Source organism: Phycodurus eques, chromosome 3 (genome assembly GCF_024500275.1).
Source record: "Phycodurus eques isolate BA_2022a chromosome 3, UOR_Pequ_1.1, whole genome shotgun sequence".
Lineage (NCBI taxonomy): Eukaryota > Metazoa > Chordata > Actinopteri > Syngnathiformes > Syngnathidae > Phycodurus > Phycodurus eques.
The window spans coordinates 28878958-28901000 of NC_084527.1; the positions used below are offsets into that span (position 1 = coordinate 28878958).

Here is a 22043-nt window from a genome sequence, read left to right on the forward strand (position 1 = left end):
CCTACCACACATGTTTTTGGGATGTGGGAGGAAACCGGAGTGCCCGGAGAAAAACAACTCAGGCACGGGGAGAACATGCAAACTCCACACAGGCGAGGCCGGGATTTGAACCCGGGTCCCCAGAACTGTGAGGCAGATGTGGTAACCGGTCGTTCACCGTGCTGGCCTGATTCAATCTACTTAAAAGTAATTTATTTATTACATTAAGGGAAATACATGTGGAGTGTTGTATTTGAGTAAAATGAATTACTTTCAGCTGCCGATACCTTGAATATAACTGTATGCAGTACAAAAGAGACCAGAGAACAGCAGATAGACACTAAAATAACATATTTCATACTAGATCTCTTTGGTTCTTTTGGATGCAAATAAAACAACTAAACCACATTTAACTAATTTCAACATGCTACCACTTATAAATCTCTCTGGGAAATGGAAAACGTAATTAACCGTTGGGTGTTACGGACATGCTGGACTGGTCGCAAGCCAATCGAACAACCATTCACACTCACACCAATGGACAATTTAGTCTTCAATTCATGTAAGATACATGTTTTTGGAACATGCAGACTCTACACGATAGACCTGAGATTCAAACACAAAACCTTAGACCTCTGAGGTATACATGCTAACTACTCACCCACCATGCGCCCGTAAAAAATAAAGTCCACAAATCCTGAATCCATAATAATGTACACCAACAGATTTTTCTGATGTACATTACATTGCAATCAGCTACCAGTCTGTGTCGCTGAAGAGAAAGGGTTTAGAATGTGAATGTTTTCAGCAATGGTATACAGTAATAAAGCTTGACAGCCATGCCAGCAGATTTTTTCTGTTTTTTTTTTTTTTTTTTTTTTTAATCTACCCACTTGAGGGTAGATGTTTAGGCACGGTGCAAGGTGTTGTGGTAATGTGGAACCCCAGCTGCACTTTGCAGACACACAAGCCAGAACTTTGCTGCCCAGACCCATCAACATGGTGCTGCCTGTCGACTATCTCCTGGGGCACATCGCAGCGGTATATGAGGGATTAAGGCTTTTTATGACGCATTTTGAGGGCCAGAGGTGTGTGCAATAGCCCTTATATGTGCCATTTTCTTCAGGAAGTCTGGACTTTCAATTGCCCAATGCTTTAAGCTCAGACTGTGCATGATTGATATTTTACGTCTACTTTGGGCTATACAAGAGACATTGTTATCACTTACCTTATTGAATTGTAATGGAAAAAAATAACAACAAATGCAAATTAATTCAAGTAAGTCTTTGTTCCATTGTTCCAAAAGTTAATTATCCTCTTAGAGGTGAATAAGTAGTGAACAGGGGCAGATTGTACAACCCCAATTCCAATGAAGTTGGGACGTTGTCCATCCATCCGTTTTCTGAGCCGTTTCTCCTTACTAGGGTCACGGGCGTGCTGGAGCCTATCCCAGCTATCATCGGGCAGGAGGCGGGGTAAACCCTGAACTGGTTGCCAGCCAATCGCAGGGCACATACAAACAAACAACCATTCGCACTCACATTCATACCTACGGGCAATTTAGAGTTGTCAATTAACCTACCATGCGTATTTTTGGGATGCGGGAGTGAACCGGAGTGCCCGGAGAAAACCCACGTTGGACGTTGTGTTACACATAAATAAAAACAGAATACAATGATTTGCATATCATGTTCAACCTATATTTAATTGAATACACTACAAAGACAAGATATTTAATGTTCAAACTGATAAACTTGACTCTTTTTAGAAAATAATCATTAACTTAGAATTAATGGCTGCAACACTTTCCAAAAAAGATGGGACAGGGTCATGTTTACCACTGTGCTACATCACCTTTTCTTTTAACAACATTCAATAAATGTTTGGGAACTGAGGACACTAATTGTTGAAGCTTTCTAGGTGGAAATTTTTCCCATTCTTGCTTGATGTATAGCTTTAGCTGTTCAACAGTCCGGGGTCTCCGTTGTCATATTTTACGCTTCACAATGCACCACACATTTTCAATGGGAGACAGGTATAGAATGCAGGCAGGCCAGACTAGTACCCGCACTCTTTTACTACAAAGCCACGCTGTTGTAACACGTACAGAATGTGGTTTGGCATTGTCTTGCTAAAATAAGCAGGGGCGTCCATGAAAAAGACGTTGCTTGGATGGCGGCATATGCTTCTCCAAAACTTATATCTACCTTTCAGCATTAATGGTGCCTTCACAGATGTGTAAGTTACCCATGCCATTGGCACTAACACAGCCCCATACCATCACAGATGCTGGCTTTTGAACTTTGCGTCCATAACAGTGTCATGAACGGAAGAGAGGATAGGACCCAAAAATGCACGACTCCAAAACAAATGGACAGTTTCCAAAAAGAGAGGTTTAATAGATGGGCATAGGTCGGTACACAGGCAGGCAATTCAAGAAAGGCAACAGTATCCAAAAACATGAGGCAAAGAGGCAAGGTCGATAATCGGAACAGGGTCAAATCTTACTGTGAGTCTGACGTGGAAACAAGGAATGCTGGACCGCGACGACAAGGTACAACGAACTGGCAACAAGAGGGAATGAGACACGAGGTTAAATACAATAGGTAATTAGGGTGAACGAGGCACAGGTGGTGAAGATGCTCACAGGAGGAGATGTGTGTGAAACAGGGGGGGAAGACAAAACCCGGAACACACACCCATGACAAAAAGTCTGGATGGTTCTTTTCCCGGTAGACACGACGCTCACAATTTCCCAAAAAAATTTGAAATGTGGACTCGTCGGACCACAGAACACTTTTCCCCTTTGCATCAGTCCATCTTAGATGACCCCGGGCCCAGAGAAGCCAGCAGCGTTTCTGGGTGTTGTTGATAAATGGCTTTTGCTTTGCATAGTAGAGTTTCAAGTTGCCGAACTGTATTTACTGACATTGGTTTTCTGAAGTGTTCCTGAGCCCATGTGGTGATATCCTTTACACATTGATGTCGGTTTTTGATGCAGTGCCGCCTGAGGAATCGACGGTCACAGGCATTCAATGTTGGTTTTCGGCTTACATGCAGTGATTTCTCCAGATTCTCTGAACCTTTTGATGATATTAAGGACCGTAGATGATGAAATCCTAAAATTTCTTGCAGTTGTACGTTGAGGAACATTGTCCTTAAACTGTTTGACTATTTTCTCACGCACTTGTTCACAAAGAGGTGAACCTCGCCCCATCTTTGCTTGTGAATGATACCCAATCATGGCACCCACCTGTTCCCAATTAGCCTGTTCACCTGTGGGATGTTCCAAACAGGTGTTTGATGAGCATTCCTCAACTTTCTCAGTCTTTTTTGCCACCTGTCCCAGCTTTTTTTGGAACGTGTTGCAGCCATAAAATTCCAAGTTAATGATTATTTGATAAAAACAATCAAGTTTATCAGTTTGAACATGAAATATCTTGTCTTTGTAGTTTTTTCTTCAATTAAATATAAGTCGAACATGATTTGCAAATCATTGCATTCTGTTTTTATTTATGTTTAACACAACCTCCCAACTTCATTGGAATTGGGGTTGTACTACCTCTCCTGTGGACAGTAAATATTAAAAAAAAAAAAAAAAAAAAACATTTTGTGTTCTGCCTCAATTTCAATCTACCTTAATTTAGTGAACAATAGTAAATACTGACTTTTTTAAGGATTTAAAATTATTTTCTTCTCAGTAGCCTTGCCATATTTTCCTTATGAAAATGAAAGGGCCATCTGGATACAGGCAGTTACAGCCTTCCCCCATTTAATGCACAATCTGGGACAATTAACAATCGCTTTGACCCATGTGTGATAAATTGCAGTTGCAAATTGCATTTGTTAGGGCCTTATCTCCAGGGCTGTTCAATAGACGCGATTATTCATTGTCACGCAGCAATGGAAATGAGTAAAATCCAAACATAGATGAACGTTTAAGGTTCGTACAACAGTTTGGACCACTTGAATTGAAAAGATGACAAAACGCTCTGGTTATTTGTCCACAAAAATACACAATGACATGCTTCCATGCTGAAAAAAGAAATCCCTCAAGTCTCAGTTATCTCGTCATCTCTGTGCATATTATTATATGATAAAACAACTGGATATTAGTTTGTTTTGTTTGTTTTTGTTTTTACTTCTTATACAACATAATCCACAGTGGCTGTCCCTCTCAATACGTGCGTCTATGCATCGTTTAAAATTGAGTTTCGCTGTCCTTGGTGCTGACTGGGGGAGTTTCTAACCTCTGTGCGTGTTCTGCCACCCAGTGGCGGATTTGTTGTCCCAACAAACGGAAGGAAATAAAAAAAGGAAGTACCGGAACAATTTAAAGCTTATGTTTCTACCCGATTTAACATGCGCGATGCACCGGAGGTACCGGTGTATTTACATCGTCTAATCTTGTTTGGTAAGCCGACGACTTTCAGTTTTTCAGTACAGCGTTGTATAAAAAAATATATATGATACTATGTTTACCTCGCTCTCATAGTGATGACCCACATTACTGAACAAGCGCTGGTTGTTAGCCGCAGCTTCCTTTAAGATGCTAGGTTACGTTGTCCCCAGTGGTGAACAGGAATTTTAAAATAAATGCACAAATATGCCTGACGTAGTACTATTTTTTTTTTGTATAAATCTGAAGTTAACGTATAGACTTAATGTATGATTTGTGTTAGGAAAGTTAATTTACTGTAACTATACGGGTCACAGTCCATCGGCATCCCGTGTATGTATTGTAGATCACCATATATAATATATTCATGTATATTCTTAAAAATGTTTAAACAGTCAACAACATGGTATAAGTTTGGATTTGTACTGCTGGTCCAGCATAATTTGGTTAGGTAGTTCAATTAAAAAAATAAAACTCCTCTTATAGAGATGCACTACACACACTCACAGTGAATTGTTGATATTTTTTAAAATATATGTATAATTGTGATGATATAGCTTACAGCAAAAGAAAACCCAAAATTCACCATCTCGAGAAACTACAACATTACATAACAAACAATAATTTAAAAAAAACTAACTGGTTTTTAATGTAGACATTTGGCAGGAATTTGCCCTCTGAAGAATATTTTCACAAGTGTTTAATAAGTCTCTATAATATATGATTACTGAAATAAATGAACTTTTCTGCTATATTCAAATTTATTGAGACAAACCTGTCTTATACATGTACTATGTATTATGTCTGTATCCGCCACTGAATGGCTTCGCATTTTAGGATCATCCACTTTGACGTTCTTTAAATGACCTAAATTGTGTTTTCATAAAGTCTCGAGATGAAATAATAAAACAGATGGGTCATAAATGCTAAAATGCAAGTCGTATTCCAGGCATGTATTATATGCAAGCTGTATGACACTACAGTGATTCCAAATCAGTGAGTGAGAGCTCTTCAGGTGTGCCGCGGGATATTATTTATCTGCAACCAATAATGTATTTTTGATCATCTATCAATGTCAGCGACATAAAGTGACAGACAGAACAAATAAATGCTCTTCTATTATATGACAAAAAAGTTCATAATTCATGTGTATCCACTTTTTGTGACATTTTTGTTTGTTGGCGTGTCGTGAGATTTTTCAAATGTAAAATATGTGCCTTGGCTCAATAAATGTTGTCAATCATCGCACTACAGTATTTTACAAATTTGTCTTTTGTGTTCACCTCTGTCCACTTCAGTAAACCAATGGAGTGACATCAGCCAGCTGAGATGCTGAACGATCTTCCCCGAGAGGCTCTACTGCGGCCGTTGACCAGGACTGAAGTGGTGGGCTTGCTGTTGAGGCTGACTATCTTTGGAGCAGCCACCTACTACAGCATAAAATGGGTTGTGGAAGCTATGGACCCTACTGCAAAACAGAAAAGCCAAGCCAAGAAAAGGGTATATTTGTACAGACTTCAATTTCAAACCGGAGTGTGATACTTTAGCAACATTTGGCCCAATATTAATTTGCCCCTATGCTCCCAGGCGGAACACCTAATGAAGAGGATTGGTGTTGAGGGGGTCAAACTTACTGAGTATGAGATGAACATCGCATCACAACTAGTAGATCCACAAACAATGAAGGTAATGGTTATAATCCTGATAAATCCATAACATCAGAGTGAAGACTGATGCCACAATGTAATCATAATCGTTGCAGCAACTTTATCAAAATGTTTGCCATTAAAAGGTAATGACTGTGCATTGTAATAAAGGTATTGATTGAACAAAATATGTATCATCATCTTGGTGTTTGTTTGCAGTGTTGGTGAACTCCACTAGATTATATTGTGTGATTTTTTTCCAATATTCGCTGCCAGTTCTGAGCAAAATAAATTAAGTGGCAAGACAGTTTTACTATATATCCTAATTGCTCTCGCAGAGACAAACGTTCAGTTTTTAACTCTATTTTGTCTTGCTGCAGGTGTCCTGGAGAGATATAGCAGGTCTTGATGAGATAATCAATGAACTACAAGACACAGTCATTCTCCCCTTTCAGAAAAGACACCTTTTGGCTGGATCCAAACTGTTTCAGCCACCTAAAGGTAACTCTATTATGTTGTAAACAGAACGACAGTGGGCAACCATTACAAAATCATTTTGTTATTACGACAGAAGATCATATTTTTATATTGATTTAATCCAATACCCATACCCAGAAATAATGTGATTGAAGGCTATTTCACATCGTAACCTAGAGACACGCATATAGGTGCAGAGGAGAGATCTAAGATAATTTTGGGAAGGGAACATCCTGTTGCAAGTCAAGTTCTGTCAGGTTTGTCCTTGTCTTGTTTCATCTTAGTAGACTTTCCAGTTCTACCACTTCAGATCCTTGTACTGTTGTTGTCATTGTTAAACTTTTCTCAATTCCCTTAAGTACAAAGCTGAACAACAAACATTTTAAAGAATGATAATGAGTATAAATGGTATAAATTGGGGTTTGTACTGCTGGTCCAAGTGCCTTGTTCCAATGTTATGCCTCCAGTGCCATGAAAAAGTATTGGCAACCTTCTCACATTTGCATATTTTTGCATCAAAAAATTTAAATACCAGACAAATATAACCCAAGTGAATTTAAAATGCTATTTTTAAATGGTGATTTCATTTATTAAGGGGGAAAAAACTATTCAAAGTTACCTGGCCCTGTGTGAAAAAGTAATGCCCCCCTATACCTAATAACTGGTTGGGCCAACCTCAGCAGCAACAACTGACATCAAGCATTTTCTATAACTGGCAATGAGTCTTTCACATCTCTGTGGAGCTGTTTTGACCCACACTTCCTAGCAGAATTGTTTGAATTCAGCAAAAATTTAGGATTTTCGAGCATGAATGGCCTTTTTAAGGTCATGCCACTGCATTTCAATCGGCTTCAAGTCTGGACTTTAACCAGACCACTCGAAAACCATTTAGTTCTTTAAGCCATTCAGAAGTTGACTTGCTGGTGTGTTTTGGGTCGTTATCCAGCTATAGAACCCAAGTGCGCTTCAGCTTGAGGTCACAAACTGATGGCTGAACATTCTCCTTCAGGATTTTCTGTTAAAATGCAGAATTCATGGTTCCAGCAAGTTGCAATCACAGCAAGTGGTCTCGGTCCTGAAGAAGATAAGCAGCCCAAGACCATCACACTACCACCACCATGTTTGACTGGTGGTATGATGTTCTTTTCTGAAATGCTGTGCTACATTTACGCCAGATATAACGTGACACATACCTTCCAAAAAGCTCCACTTTCATCCTGTCAGTTCATATAATATTCTTCCAAAGGTCTTGGGAATCATTCAGATGTTTTTTTTTTTTTTTTTTTTTTGAAAAAGTAAGCCAAGCCTTTATGTTCTTTTTGGTCAACAGTGGTTTTCGCCTTGGAACTCTGCCAAGGATGCCATTTTTGCCCAGTCTATTCCCTGTTATTGTGTCATGAACACTGACCTTAACTGGGGCAAAGGAGGCCTGCAGTATTTTAGTTGTCCTGACTTCCTTCGTGGTCTCCTGGATGAGTCATTGATGTTCTCTTGGGGGTAATCTTTGTAGGCCGGCCACCGGTGGGAAGGTTAACCACTGTTCCATAATTTCTCCATTTGAGGTTAATGGCTCTCCCTATAGTTTACTGGAATCCTAAATTTTAAAAATGGCTTTGTAACCCTTTCCAAACTGATAGATGTCAAGTACTTCATTACTTGACTGTTGGATCGTGTCATTTTGTTCCAGCTTTTTTAGATCTTTTGTCCAACTTTATTTTGTCAGGACAGATTCTGTTTAAGTGACAACACGGAAGTAAAAAATAATTCCTCAATAATACAAATATGAAATATTAAAATATATTCTGTTGGCTTGGGCTGACTCTTCCCCCAATGATTTAAATGAGGGTAGCACCCACTGGCCACTGCCAGCAATTATTTTGCTTGTTTAATTGTGGCCATACTGCTAATCAGAATCAGAATCATCTTTATTTGCCAAGTATGTCCAAAACACACAAGGAATTTGTCTCCGGTAGTTGGAGCCGCTCTAGTACAACAGACAGTCAATTTACAGAACACTTTGGGGACATAAAGACATTGACAAAAAACAATTGTGCAAAAAGATGCAGAGTCCTCTAGCACTTAGAGCAGTTCGAATGACTGATATTGCAATAGTCCGGTGCAATGACCATTGTGCAAAGGGCGCTGAGACTTCAAGGAGTGTATGCGGTTTAAAGTGACGAGTAGTGCGATCATCTGGGACAATGATGGTTGTGCAAATGTTACAGATACTCCTCAATCGGTGTGCAAATGGAGCAGATGCTACTCTGGCATGAGTGGCCAGTATATGCAAATAGTGCAGCATGGTGAGACAACTACAGTGAGTGCACGAGTAATACATAATTGGCCCCACCGAAATGTGACAACGAACTCAAGTCAAAAAATTGCCAGCATGTTGTAATGGAATTATAGGGTAGGTGTTTAAGAAGTTGATCGCAAGAGGGAAGAAGCTGTTGGAATGTCTACTAGTTCTAGTTTGCGTTGATCGGTAGCGCCTACCTGAGGGAAGGAGCTGGAAGAGCTGTTGACCGGGGTGCAGACGGTCCGAGAGGATTTTGCACGCCCTTGTCTTAGTTCTGGCAGCGTGCAAGTCCTCAATGGTGGGTAGGGGGGTACAGACAATCCTTTCAGCAGTTTTGATTGTCCGTTGCAGTCGGAGTTTGTCCTTTTTTGTAGCAGCACCAAACCAGACTGTGATGGAAGAACACAGGACTGACTCGATGACCGCTGTGTAGAACTGTCTCAGCAGCTCCGGTGGCAGGCCGTGCTTTCTCAGAAGCCGCAGGAAGTACATCCTCTGCTGGGCCTTTTTGAGGACGGAGTTGATGTTGGTCGCCCACTTCAGGCCCTGAGAGATTGTAATTCCCAGGAACTTGAAGGTCTCGACGGTTGATACAAGGCAGCTGGACAACGTGAGGGGCAGCTGTGGCGAAGGATGCCTCCTGAAGTCCACGATCATCTCTACCGTCTTGAGCGTGTTCAGCTCCAGGTTGTGTCGGCCGCACCACAGCTCCAGCCGCTCCGCTTCCTGTCAATATGCAGACTCGTCAACGTCCTTGATGAGGTCGATGACAGTGGTGTCATCTGCAAACTTCAGGAGCTTGACAGTCGGGTTTGCTGAGGTGCAGTCGTTCGTGTACTGTATTTAGACCATATTTATTTGTCCATCATTTTACTGTATATTTTATTTATGGAGGGTATTTTTAAAGGTGTTAATTTGTTGTGGGTGTATCTACGCCACCAATTGCTGTATTTTTATGACATCAAAGTCGCATTGGCGGGGAGTATTTGATTTGTGCATTTACGCTGCATTCACAAGGGCAGATATCCGAAATATACAGTCCTGCTCACCATTATTGGCACCCCTACATTTTTTGCATAGCCTGTATATCTTCAGAAATACATAGAAATGTACCAACCTTATCTTATTAGCATCTTTTAATTGGAGGTCCAAAGTAATTTAACAAATAATTTTTTTCCCCAATTTATTGTAATTCTTATTGTAATTTCAAAGAAAAAAGAGCAAACAGCATGTGCGGCAATATTGGCACCCCTCCTTAAATCACCACCATTGACGGCTGTCGAATTCAAATATCGATGTTAACATGGACAACTGGCAGTGAATGAGTTTTAATATTTGGTTGCACCCCCTTTGGCAACACTGACAGCCTCCAAACGCTTTTTGTACTTCTCAGGTGGATCTCCCACTCTTCCTTTGCAATTTTGTACAAGCTCTTGAACATTTGATTGGTTCTTTTCCCCAATTGCAGATTTCAGCTCCCCCAAAGATAAAAAAGGAGAAAACCCACACAGGCACGGGGAGAACATGCAAACTCCACACAGGCGAGGCCGGATTTGAACCAGGGTCCTCAGAACTGTGAGGCAGATGTGCTAACCAGCCGCCTCTTTTGGCGAAATATTAATACCGAAAAACTTAACGTCTCCTATAGGAATGGGGTAATCTGGGATTTGATCTGCAGGATTCCATGAGTTTGCTATTATTGGGAGTATTGTTGATTTTGTCCAGTTAATAGTGAAAACATTTTGAGATTGAATACTGCTTGAAGAGATGGCTTGGGTACCTGTAAATAAAGAAGAAAATCATCAGTATACAAATTGATTTTTTTTTCTGTCACTGGTGAGCAGATACCTTCAATACTAGCACTCTGACATATAGCAGTTTTTGGAAATCACGACTGTCGTGTCCTCTGGACCAAAGAGGAAAAGGACCATCCCTATTGTTATCAATGCAAAGTTCCAATGCCAGCATCTGTAATGGTATGGGGTTGTGTTAATGCCCATGGCATCGTTAACTTGCACATCTGTGAAGGCACCATTAAAGCTGAAGGTTTTGGCGCAACATATGGTGCCATCCAAGCAACGTCTTTTTCAGGGACGTCCCTCCTTATTTAAGACAATGCCAAGCCACATTATGCACTTGTTACAACAGCGTGGCTTCGTAGTAAAAGTGTGTGATTGCTAGACTGGCTTGCCAGCGGTCCAGACGTGTCTCCCATTGAAAATGTGTGGCACATTATCTTCATTTCCTTTCGGCTTCTGGCGGCCCGGGCCGCCACAAACAGATTTTGGCTTTTGCAGTGCGAACATTGTGCCATGCTGTGCGCCTTTTGTCTGTCTGCTAATGATCCATATCACCCATATTCTTTCTGATACAATAATGAAAATAAAGTCCCTCAGTCCCTCAAATGGCTGAAGTATGAAAAGTATCAATAACATGGCGGACGTTGTTAACCCGGGCAAAGACCGATCCTGTATGGAATTATTTGGATGAACAGTCATATTAGTTTAGCAAAGTTTTAAGCCGGATGACCTTCCTGATGCAGCCCTCTGCATTTATCTGGGCTTGGGACTAGCCAAAAGTTTGCACTGGCTTGTGCTGCTCTTGGGCTTGCATTGTGTGGGGCATTATGAAGCGCAAAATACGACAACGGACTGTTGAGCAACTGAAGTTGTACTTCAAGCCTGGGAAAGAACTCCACCAACAAAGGTTAGAATTAGTGTTAGTGTCCTCAGTTACCAAAGGCTTTTTGAGTGTTGTTAAAAGGAAAGGTGATGTAACACAGTAGTACACATGCCCCTGTCCCAGCTTTATTGGAAGATGTTGCAGACATCAAATTCAGAATGGTTGAATATTTGAAAAAAAAAAAAAAAAAAGACACCTTTATCGGTTTGAACATTAAATATCTTGTCTTTGTAATGTACTCAGATTTAGGTCGAAAAGGATATGCAAATCATTGTATTATGTTTTTATTTACATTTTACACAACGTCCCAACTGCATTTGAAATAGGGTTTAGTATAATTTCAGAACGTTTTCTACCTTTTAATGTAACCCAGTACAACTCACAGGAAAAAAATATATATTCAAGAGAGAGGAAGTAAAAATAAACAACTGGTAATGTACTTGCTGAAGTTTGCAAGCCATCTTATAACTCGAGATGTGGCTGTGTTCACAATTAACCAATCACATTCAAACTCATGTAAAATGGGAGTCAGTGGACACCAGCCAAGAAAGTGCTTGTGATTAACCACAAATTCATTCCAAATGATCTAGTAGGCTTTTCCAGACTTTTTTTGTTTTTTGCTTTCTAGCAGAAGCGTGAATGTTTTGTGATAACACTGACTGGTATTTGGAACTTTTCATAATTGCCACCACCTCGACAAATGTCCCAGTTCCAGTTGAAGAAAAACAGCCCCATAGCATGGTGCTGTCACCACCATGTTTCACCATATGTATGGTGTTCTTTTGGTGATGAGCATTGTTGAGTTTGTGCCAAGCATACTTTTTATGCTTCTTAATTATGGCCAAAAAGTTCAACCGTGGTTTCACTTGATCGTAACACACTTGCCCACAGGCGTTTGGGAGATTTCAATTGTGTGTGTGTGGGTTTTTTTAATTTTATTATTATTATAAATAAGATAAGGTTTCCATCTGTCCACCCTATTCCATAGCCCAGGCATATGAAGAAGACAGGAGATTGTTGTCACATGTACCAAACACAGTATTTGCCAGAAATTCCTGCAACTCCTTCAAAATTGTTGTTGGCCCCCTCGCTGACCAGTTTTCTTCTCCTCTTTTCATATATTTTAGTTATGGCCAGTTCTAGGTAATGTCACTGTTGTGCCATATTTTCTCCTCTTCATGATAACTGTCTTCATTTTGTTCCATGGTATATTATTTACAGTAGTGCCTTTGAAATACATTGTTACCCTTCTCCTGGCTGATACCTTTGAACAATGAGATCCCTCTGTGGAATTTCTCTATGAACCATGGCTTTAGTTGTAAATTATGACTGAGTTTTTGTGGAGTTGTTTTTTTTTCTGTTTGCCTCGGAGTCATGTTTCAGGATGAGACAACCACTGAAATTAGCGCTCCGGGAACCTTATTCCTTGTATAGCCTCCAAATTTTGTTTTTGTCCCCCCTGTGAAAGTATGCAGAGCCACATCCACTCTCTCTACATTTGTCATGAGACGAACAATTCGGGAACGAATATTCCAAGTTCTGCAAGTCGGTGAAAATAGTTTTGTTTTCTTAAAAATCCAGGAAATCTGTTTTTTATTAACATCTTTGAAGAACAGCAGAGTTCAACAAAATAATAGACTATTGTGTAAAATGACTAAGACCTGTTACCATTTTATCCTTACAGGTGTTTTATTGTTTGGTCCTCCTGGGTGTGGGAAGACCATGATTGCTAAGGCAACAGCCAAAGCTTCTGGCTGCAAGTTTATCAACCTGCAGGCATCTACACTGACCGATATGTGGTATGGCGAATCACAAAAGCTGACAGCTGCTGTCTTTTCATTGGCAGTCAAACTCCAGCCGTGCATCATATTTATTGATGAAATTGGTGAGTGGATCAAATAGAATGACTGACAGTACATAATCTTTTAATAAATGTTTACTTTTTATGTATACTGTACATAGATGGATTTTTTCACTCCATTGGTAGCAAGATGAAAATAACTGCATATAAAAAGATTAATGCTCTCTGCCACAGGGGCTCATAATAAAGACAATCAGGTACAAAGTCCTAATGCTCTTAAATACTTTATCAAATTGCTTAAGAATTCAGTTCTATTCGGCATTTGCTGTTTTATTAAATTTTCCTAAATAGTTCGTGTGTTACAGTAAAAAAAAAAAAAAAAGTTAGAAACAATAACATTCTCAATAAAATTCTGTTTGGGATTTTACAAAACTACCACAATGAGTTTTAAAATAATTTAAAAAAGACTAAAAATATAGTGTGCCAAAATATAATGCACAACAGTTTAAAAAGGCAAATAGATTGTAAAGAACTGGGGGAAAAAATGTCACAACACAAAGATAATGGTTTATTTTTATTTTTTTTTAATCAAATGCTATATCAACTAAAAATGGGAGTGAAGTCATGGTAACACAGTAGCCCCTTTTCAATATCACCTGAACAACTCCCTCCTCCATTTACAGTGCTGTGAAAAAGTACTGGCCCCCTTCTCACATTCTTATATTTTTGCATAGTTGCCCCACTTTGTCTAAGCTCATCAAACCAATGTAAATATCAGACAACTATGAGAATTTCAGAAGGTAGCCAACACTTTTTCATGGCACTGTAAACGCTAATCAAAGTCCATGGATAGTTCCTGCCTGTATCTCATTTGAGGCAGCATCATTGCATCCCAGTTGCTGTTTATAGTTATACTCCTGCCACACTCATTGGTCCTCCTTTTAAGGATGCTCCACACGTTCTCAACAAGCTTGAGGTCAGGGGAAGATGGTGGCCACACCATGAGTGTTTCTCCCCCAGTAATCATAGCAGCTGAAACATTTTCTGCAGCATGGAATGATGTGGAGTTTTAGAGAACCTTTGAGAAATGTAGACTTTTACAAGACATTGGTCTCTGTTTTCAGCAGCAAAAAGGTTCTTTTTCCACAGACCGCAGAAAAAGTGACTTATTCTAAGTCCCTGTAAAGTGAAAATAAATGTCTTATGAATTTGACATATGACTGAGAAGTGGGTTAACAACCCTGCTCAATTTGAATGATTAAAAAAAACAATAAATCAATCAATTATATAAAACAAGGCTTCTAAATCGTTCTCTCCACTCTCAGCCGCTGTTTGGGCGTGTCTGATGAATGCGCTGTAATTAAGCCCCGTTCAATTGTTAACTGGCAAATGACAATCAAGTAACACTGCTGCGACCTGTAAAAATGGCTGCTAATTCGTCTAGCATCTTTCTTGTGCCCACACATAACTACCTTCGAGCCATGAAAATGTATCCACTGAAAGCCTCCGGTTTTCCACGTAGCAAAAATGACGTGCTCTTAAGCAGCCAAAAGCAAGTCAGACATTTTCCTCCCCTTGCACCTCCGTCTCTCACAGTCACTGCCGACAGCAGGCCACCATGAGCCAAGCTGTGGTGGCCCTGTCAAAATCTGTACTGGCCCTGTATATTTATGATATAATACGTGAAGGTTTAGTGATTATTTCATATTTAGCGTCTTTATACCGTATTATTTAAGCCCCTTTAAGAAATAATTAGTACAATTGCATTCATGGCAATGACTGTGCTAACCTCACTAAAATCAAGACATTGCAGTTGCACAAATTAATAATAATGCTGAAAAGAATAAATCAATTACAAAATTAATAAATATTTTGCACTGATATTTCAACAATGTTTTATCTTTCGTCTTGATGTTGTGGACACTATGTATTAGGGATGTAGCGACATCTATATCTCATAGTTCGGTTTTATCATACAACTTTTTTTTCCACCAACTCTCACAAATCCGCTCAGTTTGTTTCTTGGAGTTATTCACCGGCAGAGCGGTTGCAGTCTATGGCGCATGGAGGCGGCGAAGGCGACGCCACAAAAGGGAAGCGAGCCGGAGTGCAGGTTAAGCTCCGGAGACAGGATTCCGAATGCCGCTCCTGTTGATTCACTTCTCAAATCTATGCTCTCTACCCAACAAAATGGACAAGCTTCATCTTCTCAAAAAGACAAGTAAAGTCTTTGGATGTTTCGTCACCCTGTGCTTCACGGAGACATGGCTAGGTAAACGCATCCCCAATGGCGCAGTAATGATAAACACCGAGCGAACCTCATCACGGAGCTATCACGGAAAACAAAAGGTGGCGTAATATGCTTATATATCAATGAAAAATGGTGTACCGATGTCACGGAGTTCAACACACTCTGCAGTCCGGACATGGAGTCGCTGTTTTTGAAGTGTAAGTCATTCTACTTGCCGTCCAAGTGCGCTTCATTCATTCATAAGACCAAAGTAGTGTGTTTTACCAATGATATGATGTCTGATATTTCGAAAAAACCCAACTTTGAATTCGGTCATTATACACACAGTGGTCCCTGATGTTGTCAAGCAGCAATCAGAGGTACTGAAACGAGATTTCATAGAGCTCAAAAGTGAAATTTTGGATGCTGGGGTTTTCATAATTGGACTTCTTCCAATGATACGATCTGGAGATTAGCGTTTCAGCAGGCTTTTACAATTAACTGCGCTATCCATGAGCTTCATTGACAATTTCTGCATTTTTTTTGGGAGCACAGACATCTTTACAAGGCAGCCGGTTTCTGTCTAAATTAACAAGCCGTTAAGTTATTGGCTGCCCAAATTGTTTTACCGTGTACATCATTCAGCGGGACAAAAGGAAAACATTGGCCTTGTTGACGTGGCTGAAGGACAAAAGGCACAGAAGCAGTCTCCACCCATACCTAAACAATCGGAGGAATGAGCTAAGACGACACGAGGAGCAAATGGAGTCACCAGCGTCACCCATACAATCGGAGGTCCAATTGAGGAATGAGATGAGGCAGCACTTTCCCCACTCCCCTCCCCGTCCTTTTGGAGCAAAGCCCAACTCACCACTCACTACTATCATCTGATATAAATGCTCTGTTAGATGTGACAGATGAATGCTATTGTCTATATTGGAATCCAACGCACACCACACACCTTCCTCCCATTCCCCCTCGCCTGAAACCAACATCCACTAAGATGCCAAGGCCCCCTTCTCAACACATGAAAAATCTTCATCAAATCTGACTGATATATGCTGGGGGACACAAATCAAATAGAGACTTTCTTCTCCAAAAGAAATCTAACCTCTACGGAGATCAGACATTTTTTATCCCTCCAATTACAAGGCACAGAAAGTTGGTCAAAGAAAGTAGAGCTACAAGCTTAGTGAGGATAAAATGTGAACCTAACAAACCATTGTCTACATTTATTATATCTCTGCGAGACTAGCTATATTCAAAATCAGGTCACTGGGTAATAAATCAATGTTGATTAATTACATCATTACCACCCATGACCTAGAATATTCATTAATTCATTCTTTCATCTTCCGTTCCGCTTTATCCTCACTAGGGTCGCGGGGGTGCTACAGCCTATCCCAGCTATCTTCGGCGAGAGGCGGGGTACACCCTGAACTGGTCGCCAGCCAATTGCAGGGCACATAGAAACAAACAACCATTCGCACTAACATTCACACCTACGGGAAATTTAGAGTCTTCAATTAATGCATGTTTTTGGGATGTGGGAAGGAACCGGAGTGCCCGGAGAATACCCACGCAGGCACGGGGAGATCATGCAAACTCCACACAAGCGGGGCCGGGATTTGAACCCCGGTCCTCAGAACTGTGAGGCAGATGTGCTAACCAGTTGACCACCGTGCCTGACCTACACTATATTCTACTAAATGAAACATGGTTAACAAAATGTAACTGTAACACCATTTTAAATGAGGCAACACCAACAAATTTTTATTTTATGAACAAGTGTCGAATGGGGATTACAGTGGTATTGCTATTTTTAAATCATTATTTCTCTGTAAAGAAATTATACAGGGCGAGTTTAGCTCTTTTTAATATCTCTGTTTTTTAGTCAAAGGTGATCCAAAGGTTATTGTTTTTGTTTAATTTAAAGACCTCCAAGATCCAATGGAAAATTCAGAACTACTGTCAGTTATTTTTACTGACTACAACTATTTTGTTATAACATGGATAAATATTCATGTTGACAATAACATGGGAAAAAATTCGAAAGAACTTTCTGCTATACTGGACCTCTGCGATACATTTGACCTCTCTCAACATGTGAAGAGTCCAACCCACACACGTTAGACCTGGCCATCTCTAATGATGTTGAAATTCTATCAGTTGACATGTAGGATATAGGTATTTCTGACTTTTATTGTTGTGTTCTTTGAATTATAGATTCTCCCAAAAGTTCAGACAACCTTAAGAAAAGGTACATAAATGAGAGTACCACCACTAAGTTTATGGAGATCATAGCTGTGTCACAAAATGTGAATGCTGAGACATTTGATTAACGTTTGGATAAATTCACCTGGACTATCTCAAAAATCATGAATGATGCTGCTCCTATTAAATCAATCTCGAGGCAACCTCGAACACCGAGAAGGAGTACTATAATGGTGAAGATCTCGAAATCAAAGTGTAGGAAAGCAGAACGTGAGTGGAGAAAAACTAAACTCCAAATTGACTGACCTCTATAGACAAAAGTCTTTGTAATTTTAACCAAGAGTTAGTCAGGGCTAGACAGTAACCCTTCTGAAATCATCAGTCAGAACTTCAACAATACAGTACTTGCACTCTCGGGTGTATTACTTGTTGCTTTTGTCTTTGTTAGAGTCATTTCTCAGGAACCGCTCCAGCCTTGATCATGAGGCCACTGCCATGATGAAGGCTCAGTTTATGAGCCTGTGGGACGGCCTGGAAACTTCCTCAGCCACTCAGGTAATTACCAATGCTCACTCACACTCTAAAGTGATGACAGCTGCTGGGTGGTTAGGAGGTGCCTTTGCAGACACCAGTGCTTAGTTGTTCTCCATCAGCAGCTATGTAGCTATAAGCATGTTGTACTAGCATGTGCTAACACTGTACCATTGATTCTACTGCAGGTGATGGTCATGGGGGCAACTAACCGACCACAAGATGTAGATCCTGCTATCCTACGCAGAATGCCAACCACATTTCATGTTGGCCTTCCTGTAAGAACTTCCTTGCAAAAGCATGTTCAATCTGTGAAATATTGTTTAATCAGAGAAATATTGTACATCCATCTATCCATTTTCTTCCGCCTGTCCGAAGTTGGGTTCCGGTGGAAGTGGCTTAAGCAGGGAAGCCCAGACTTCCCTCTCCCCAGCCACTTCGTCCAGCTCTTTCGGGGGATCCTGAGGTGTTCCCAGGCCAGCCGGGAAACATAGTTTCTCCACCGTGTCCTGGGTCGTCCCCGGGACCTCCTCCCGGTGGAGTGTGTTCGGAAACTATTCAAAGTTACCTGGTCCTGTGTGAAAAAGTAATGGTACCCTCAACCTAATAACTGGTTGGGCCATCCTCAGCAGCAACAACTGAAATCAAGAATTTCGTTTGATGTTTTGGCTCACTCTTCCTTGCAGAATTGTTTTAAGTCAGCAAAAATGGTGGGGTTTTTCGAGCAAGGAGTTTTTAAGGTCATGGTATTTCAATCATAATCAAGTCCGGACTTTGACTAGGCTACTCCAAAACCTTCATTTTGTTTTTTTAAGCCATTCAGAAATTGACATGCTGCCATGTTTTGGATCGTTATCCTGCTGAAGAACCCAAGTACGCTTTAGCTAGAGGTCACAAACTGATGGCTGAATATTCTCCTTCAGTATTTTCTATTAAAGAGCAGAATTCATGGTTCCATCAATCATAGCAGGTTGTCCAGGTCCTGAATAATCAGCCCAAGACCATCACACTACCACTACTATTTTTGACTGTTGGTAGGATGTTATTCTTTTTCTGAAATGCTGTGCTACATTTAACGCAGATGTAACGAGACACACCTTCCAAAAAAACTAAACTTTCATCTGCTCAGGCCACATAATATTCTCCCAAAGGTCTTGGAATCATTCAGATGTTTTTTTTGCAAAACTAAGATGAGCCTTAATCCTACAGCTTTTTAGAAATGGCTTTGTAACCCTTTTCAGACTGATAGATGCCAATTACTTTATTTCTTTACTGTTCTGTAATTTATTTGGATCATGTCATTTTGTTGCAGCCTTTTTAGATCTTTTGTCCGACTTGATTTTGTCAGACAGTTTCTGTATATGTTATCGATTGAACAGGTCTGGGGGTATTCGGACTTGGGTATGTTCAGTGAAAATTAAACAAAAGTTGTGATTAGCCACAATTAATTCATGATTTAATAAGGGGGGTAATTACTTTTTCACCCAAGGCCAGGTAACTTTGAATAGCTTTTTTGAATATAAATAATAAATGATATCGCCATTTAAATTAAGCATTTTAAGTTCACTTCGGTTATATTTGTCTGATATTTACATTTGTTTGATGATCTTAAATGTGTGGAAAGTATGAAAAAATATAAGAATTTGAGAAGGGGGCCAATACTTTTTCATGGCACTGTAGGCTGGTTGGACAGACTTCCATGCACCCTCGAGGACACTTATGAGAGTGTGGAGCTGGTCCACGGCAAGGACGAAAACCACACTGCACTTCCTGAATCTGAGGATCGACTCAGATGGACCCTGTTTTCCAGAACCCCTGGACCTTACCAGGGAGCCTGAGGAGTGTGATCCCTGTAGTTGGAACACACCCTCCGGTCCCCCTTCTTAAAAAGGGGGCCCACCCTTTTTAAGAAGGGTGGGCCAATCAATCAAGGGAAACTTTTCCCGATGTCCACATGACGTTGCAGAGGCCTGTCAACCAGGACAGCCCTACAACATCCAGAGCCTTAAGGAACTCCGGGCGGATCTCATCTACCCACAGGGCCCTGTCACTGAGGAACTTTTTAACCACAATCGGTGACCTCAAACCCGGATGGGATAGCCCGCCTCAAAGACCTCCCTGACTCTACTTCCATTTGGGAAGGCATCTCAGTAGAATTGAGGAGGTCTTCTAAGTATTCGGCCCACCGACTCACAATGTCCTGAGTTGTGGTCACCAGCACCCCATCTTCACTATACACAGTGTTGATGGTGCACTGCTTCCCCCTCCTGAGACGCCGGATCGTGGACCAGAATTTCCTCAAAGCCGTATGGCCGTCGTTATCCATGGCCTCATCGAACTCCTACCAGGCTGGGCCGGGATTTGAACCCCAGTTCTCAGAAATGTGAGGCAGATGTGCTAACCAGTCGTTCACCGTGCCACCTACAGAAACATTATTTCTTTTATTCACTTCAATGACTTAATGAAGAAGCTGTTTGCTAACCAGACTTGGTGATTGTGTGTGCGTGTGCGACACTAGACGAGAGGGCTAATGTTGCCATATCCAGTGCCAAAACAACAATAGAAACAGCTGCAACTTACCGCGGGGTGTTTTCTCAAGTGAGAAGTGGGCTGAAATATCAACGTTTGGGCAGTGACAATTTAAGAGCTGCATGACAAAGCTTTTGTTTTTTGGAGTCTGTAAAGTAAGCACACTTGCGCGGCTGTGTTTAGGGTAGTTGTGATTTGGATTATTGAATAGTTTGAAAGCAGCTACATTGAAACTTAAAATCTATAGTCCCTTGTTTTAAGTCAAATAACCTGATGGATGTTTGGATTATTGAAAAAAAAAATAGTTAAAAATAGTTTTTTTGGACTTTTTTCAGTAAAAAAAAATAGTCATCCATCCATCCATTATATAAAAAAAATAGTCATCCATCCATCCATTCTACCGTTTATCATCACTTGGGTCATGGATGTGCTGGAGCCTATCCCGTCTGACTTTGGGCGAGAGGCAGGGCACCCGGAATTGGTCACCGGCCAATCGCGGGCCACATTGAAAACAACCAACCATTCACACTCACATTAACACCCACGGGCAATGTAAGAGTCTTCAAACAATCTGCCATGCATGTTTTTGGAATGTGGGAGAAAACCAGAGTACCTTTAATAATTTTTTAAGTCCAACAACAAAATTGCGGCTAGTAAAAATGCAGAGTGGATTATGACTCTGGGAACCCACTAGCCACAGTGGCTGGTGAGCAAAAAAGCCATGTAACCACACAAACTGTGTATATTTTTTTGACTGTCATTGAAAACCTTTGTCTTTTTGCAGGACACAAAACAAAGACATGACATCTTGCGGTTGATATTAGCAGATGAAAATGTAAGATATGATTCATGCATGCAAAAAGCAAAGTGTACTTTAAAAGACTTCCTTTTAATTCTTCTCCCATGTTACCATAATACTTTCTGTTGGACAGCTGAGCAGCACTATTAATCTGAAGGAGATAGCTGAGAAGACAGAAGGCTACTCTGGCAGTGACCTGCGGGAACTTTGCCGCGACGCCGCCATGTATAGAGTTCGGGACTACGTCCGCAAGGAACAGATGAGGCAGATCGCTCAGCAGCTCGGGGAGGTCCAGGAGAAGGAAAAGTATGAGCCACAGCCACAACATTTCAGCTAAGCTTCTGTTTGCGTAACAGTGGTAGTCTCAAACTCAAGCTTGAAGGTAGACAAGTGCAGCAATTATGAGAAATCATGAAGTGGGAATTAATACATGATAAGGTTTCCTCTAAAGCTCAGT

The 22043-nt window shown here is 40.7% G+C and overlaps 1 protein-coding gene across 3 annotated transcripts in view; it reads left to right on the plus strand.

The window, feature by feature from the left end:
* The first annotated feature begins 4324 nt into the window (after positions 1-4324).
* Positions 4325-22043, plus strand: part of atad1a (ATPase family AAA domain containing 1a) — a 42425-nt gene continuing 24706 nt past the window's right edge. For 2 of the 3 annotated variants that reach the window (XM_061673013.1, XM_061673012.1), the window contains exons 1-9: positions 4325-4393; positions 5677-5878; positions 5966-6064; positions 6405-6525; positions 13167-13367; positions 18176-18282; positions 18447-18536; positions 21572-21622; positions 21720-21892. In XM_061673013.1, coding sequence (XP_061528997.1) covers positions 5708-5878; positions 5966-6064; positions 6405-6525; positions 13167-13367; positions 18176-18282; positions 18447-18536; positions 21572-21622; positions 21720-21892 — 1013 coding nt within the window. In that variant the 5' untranslated portion in view covers positions 4325-4393; positions 5677-5707. The remainder of the gene's footprint in view (positions 4394-5676; positions 5879-5965; positions 6065-6404; positions 6526-13166; positions 13368-18175; positions 18283-18446; positions 18537-21571; positions 21623-21719; positions 21893-22043) is intronic. The other variant, XM_061673014.1, reaches the window with a different exon arrangement.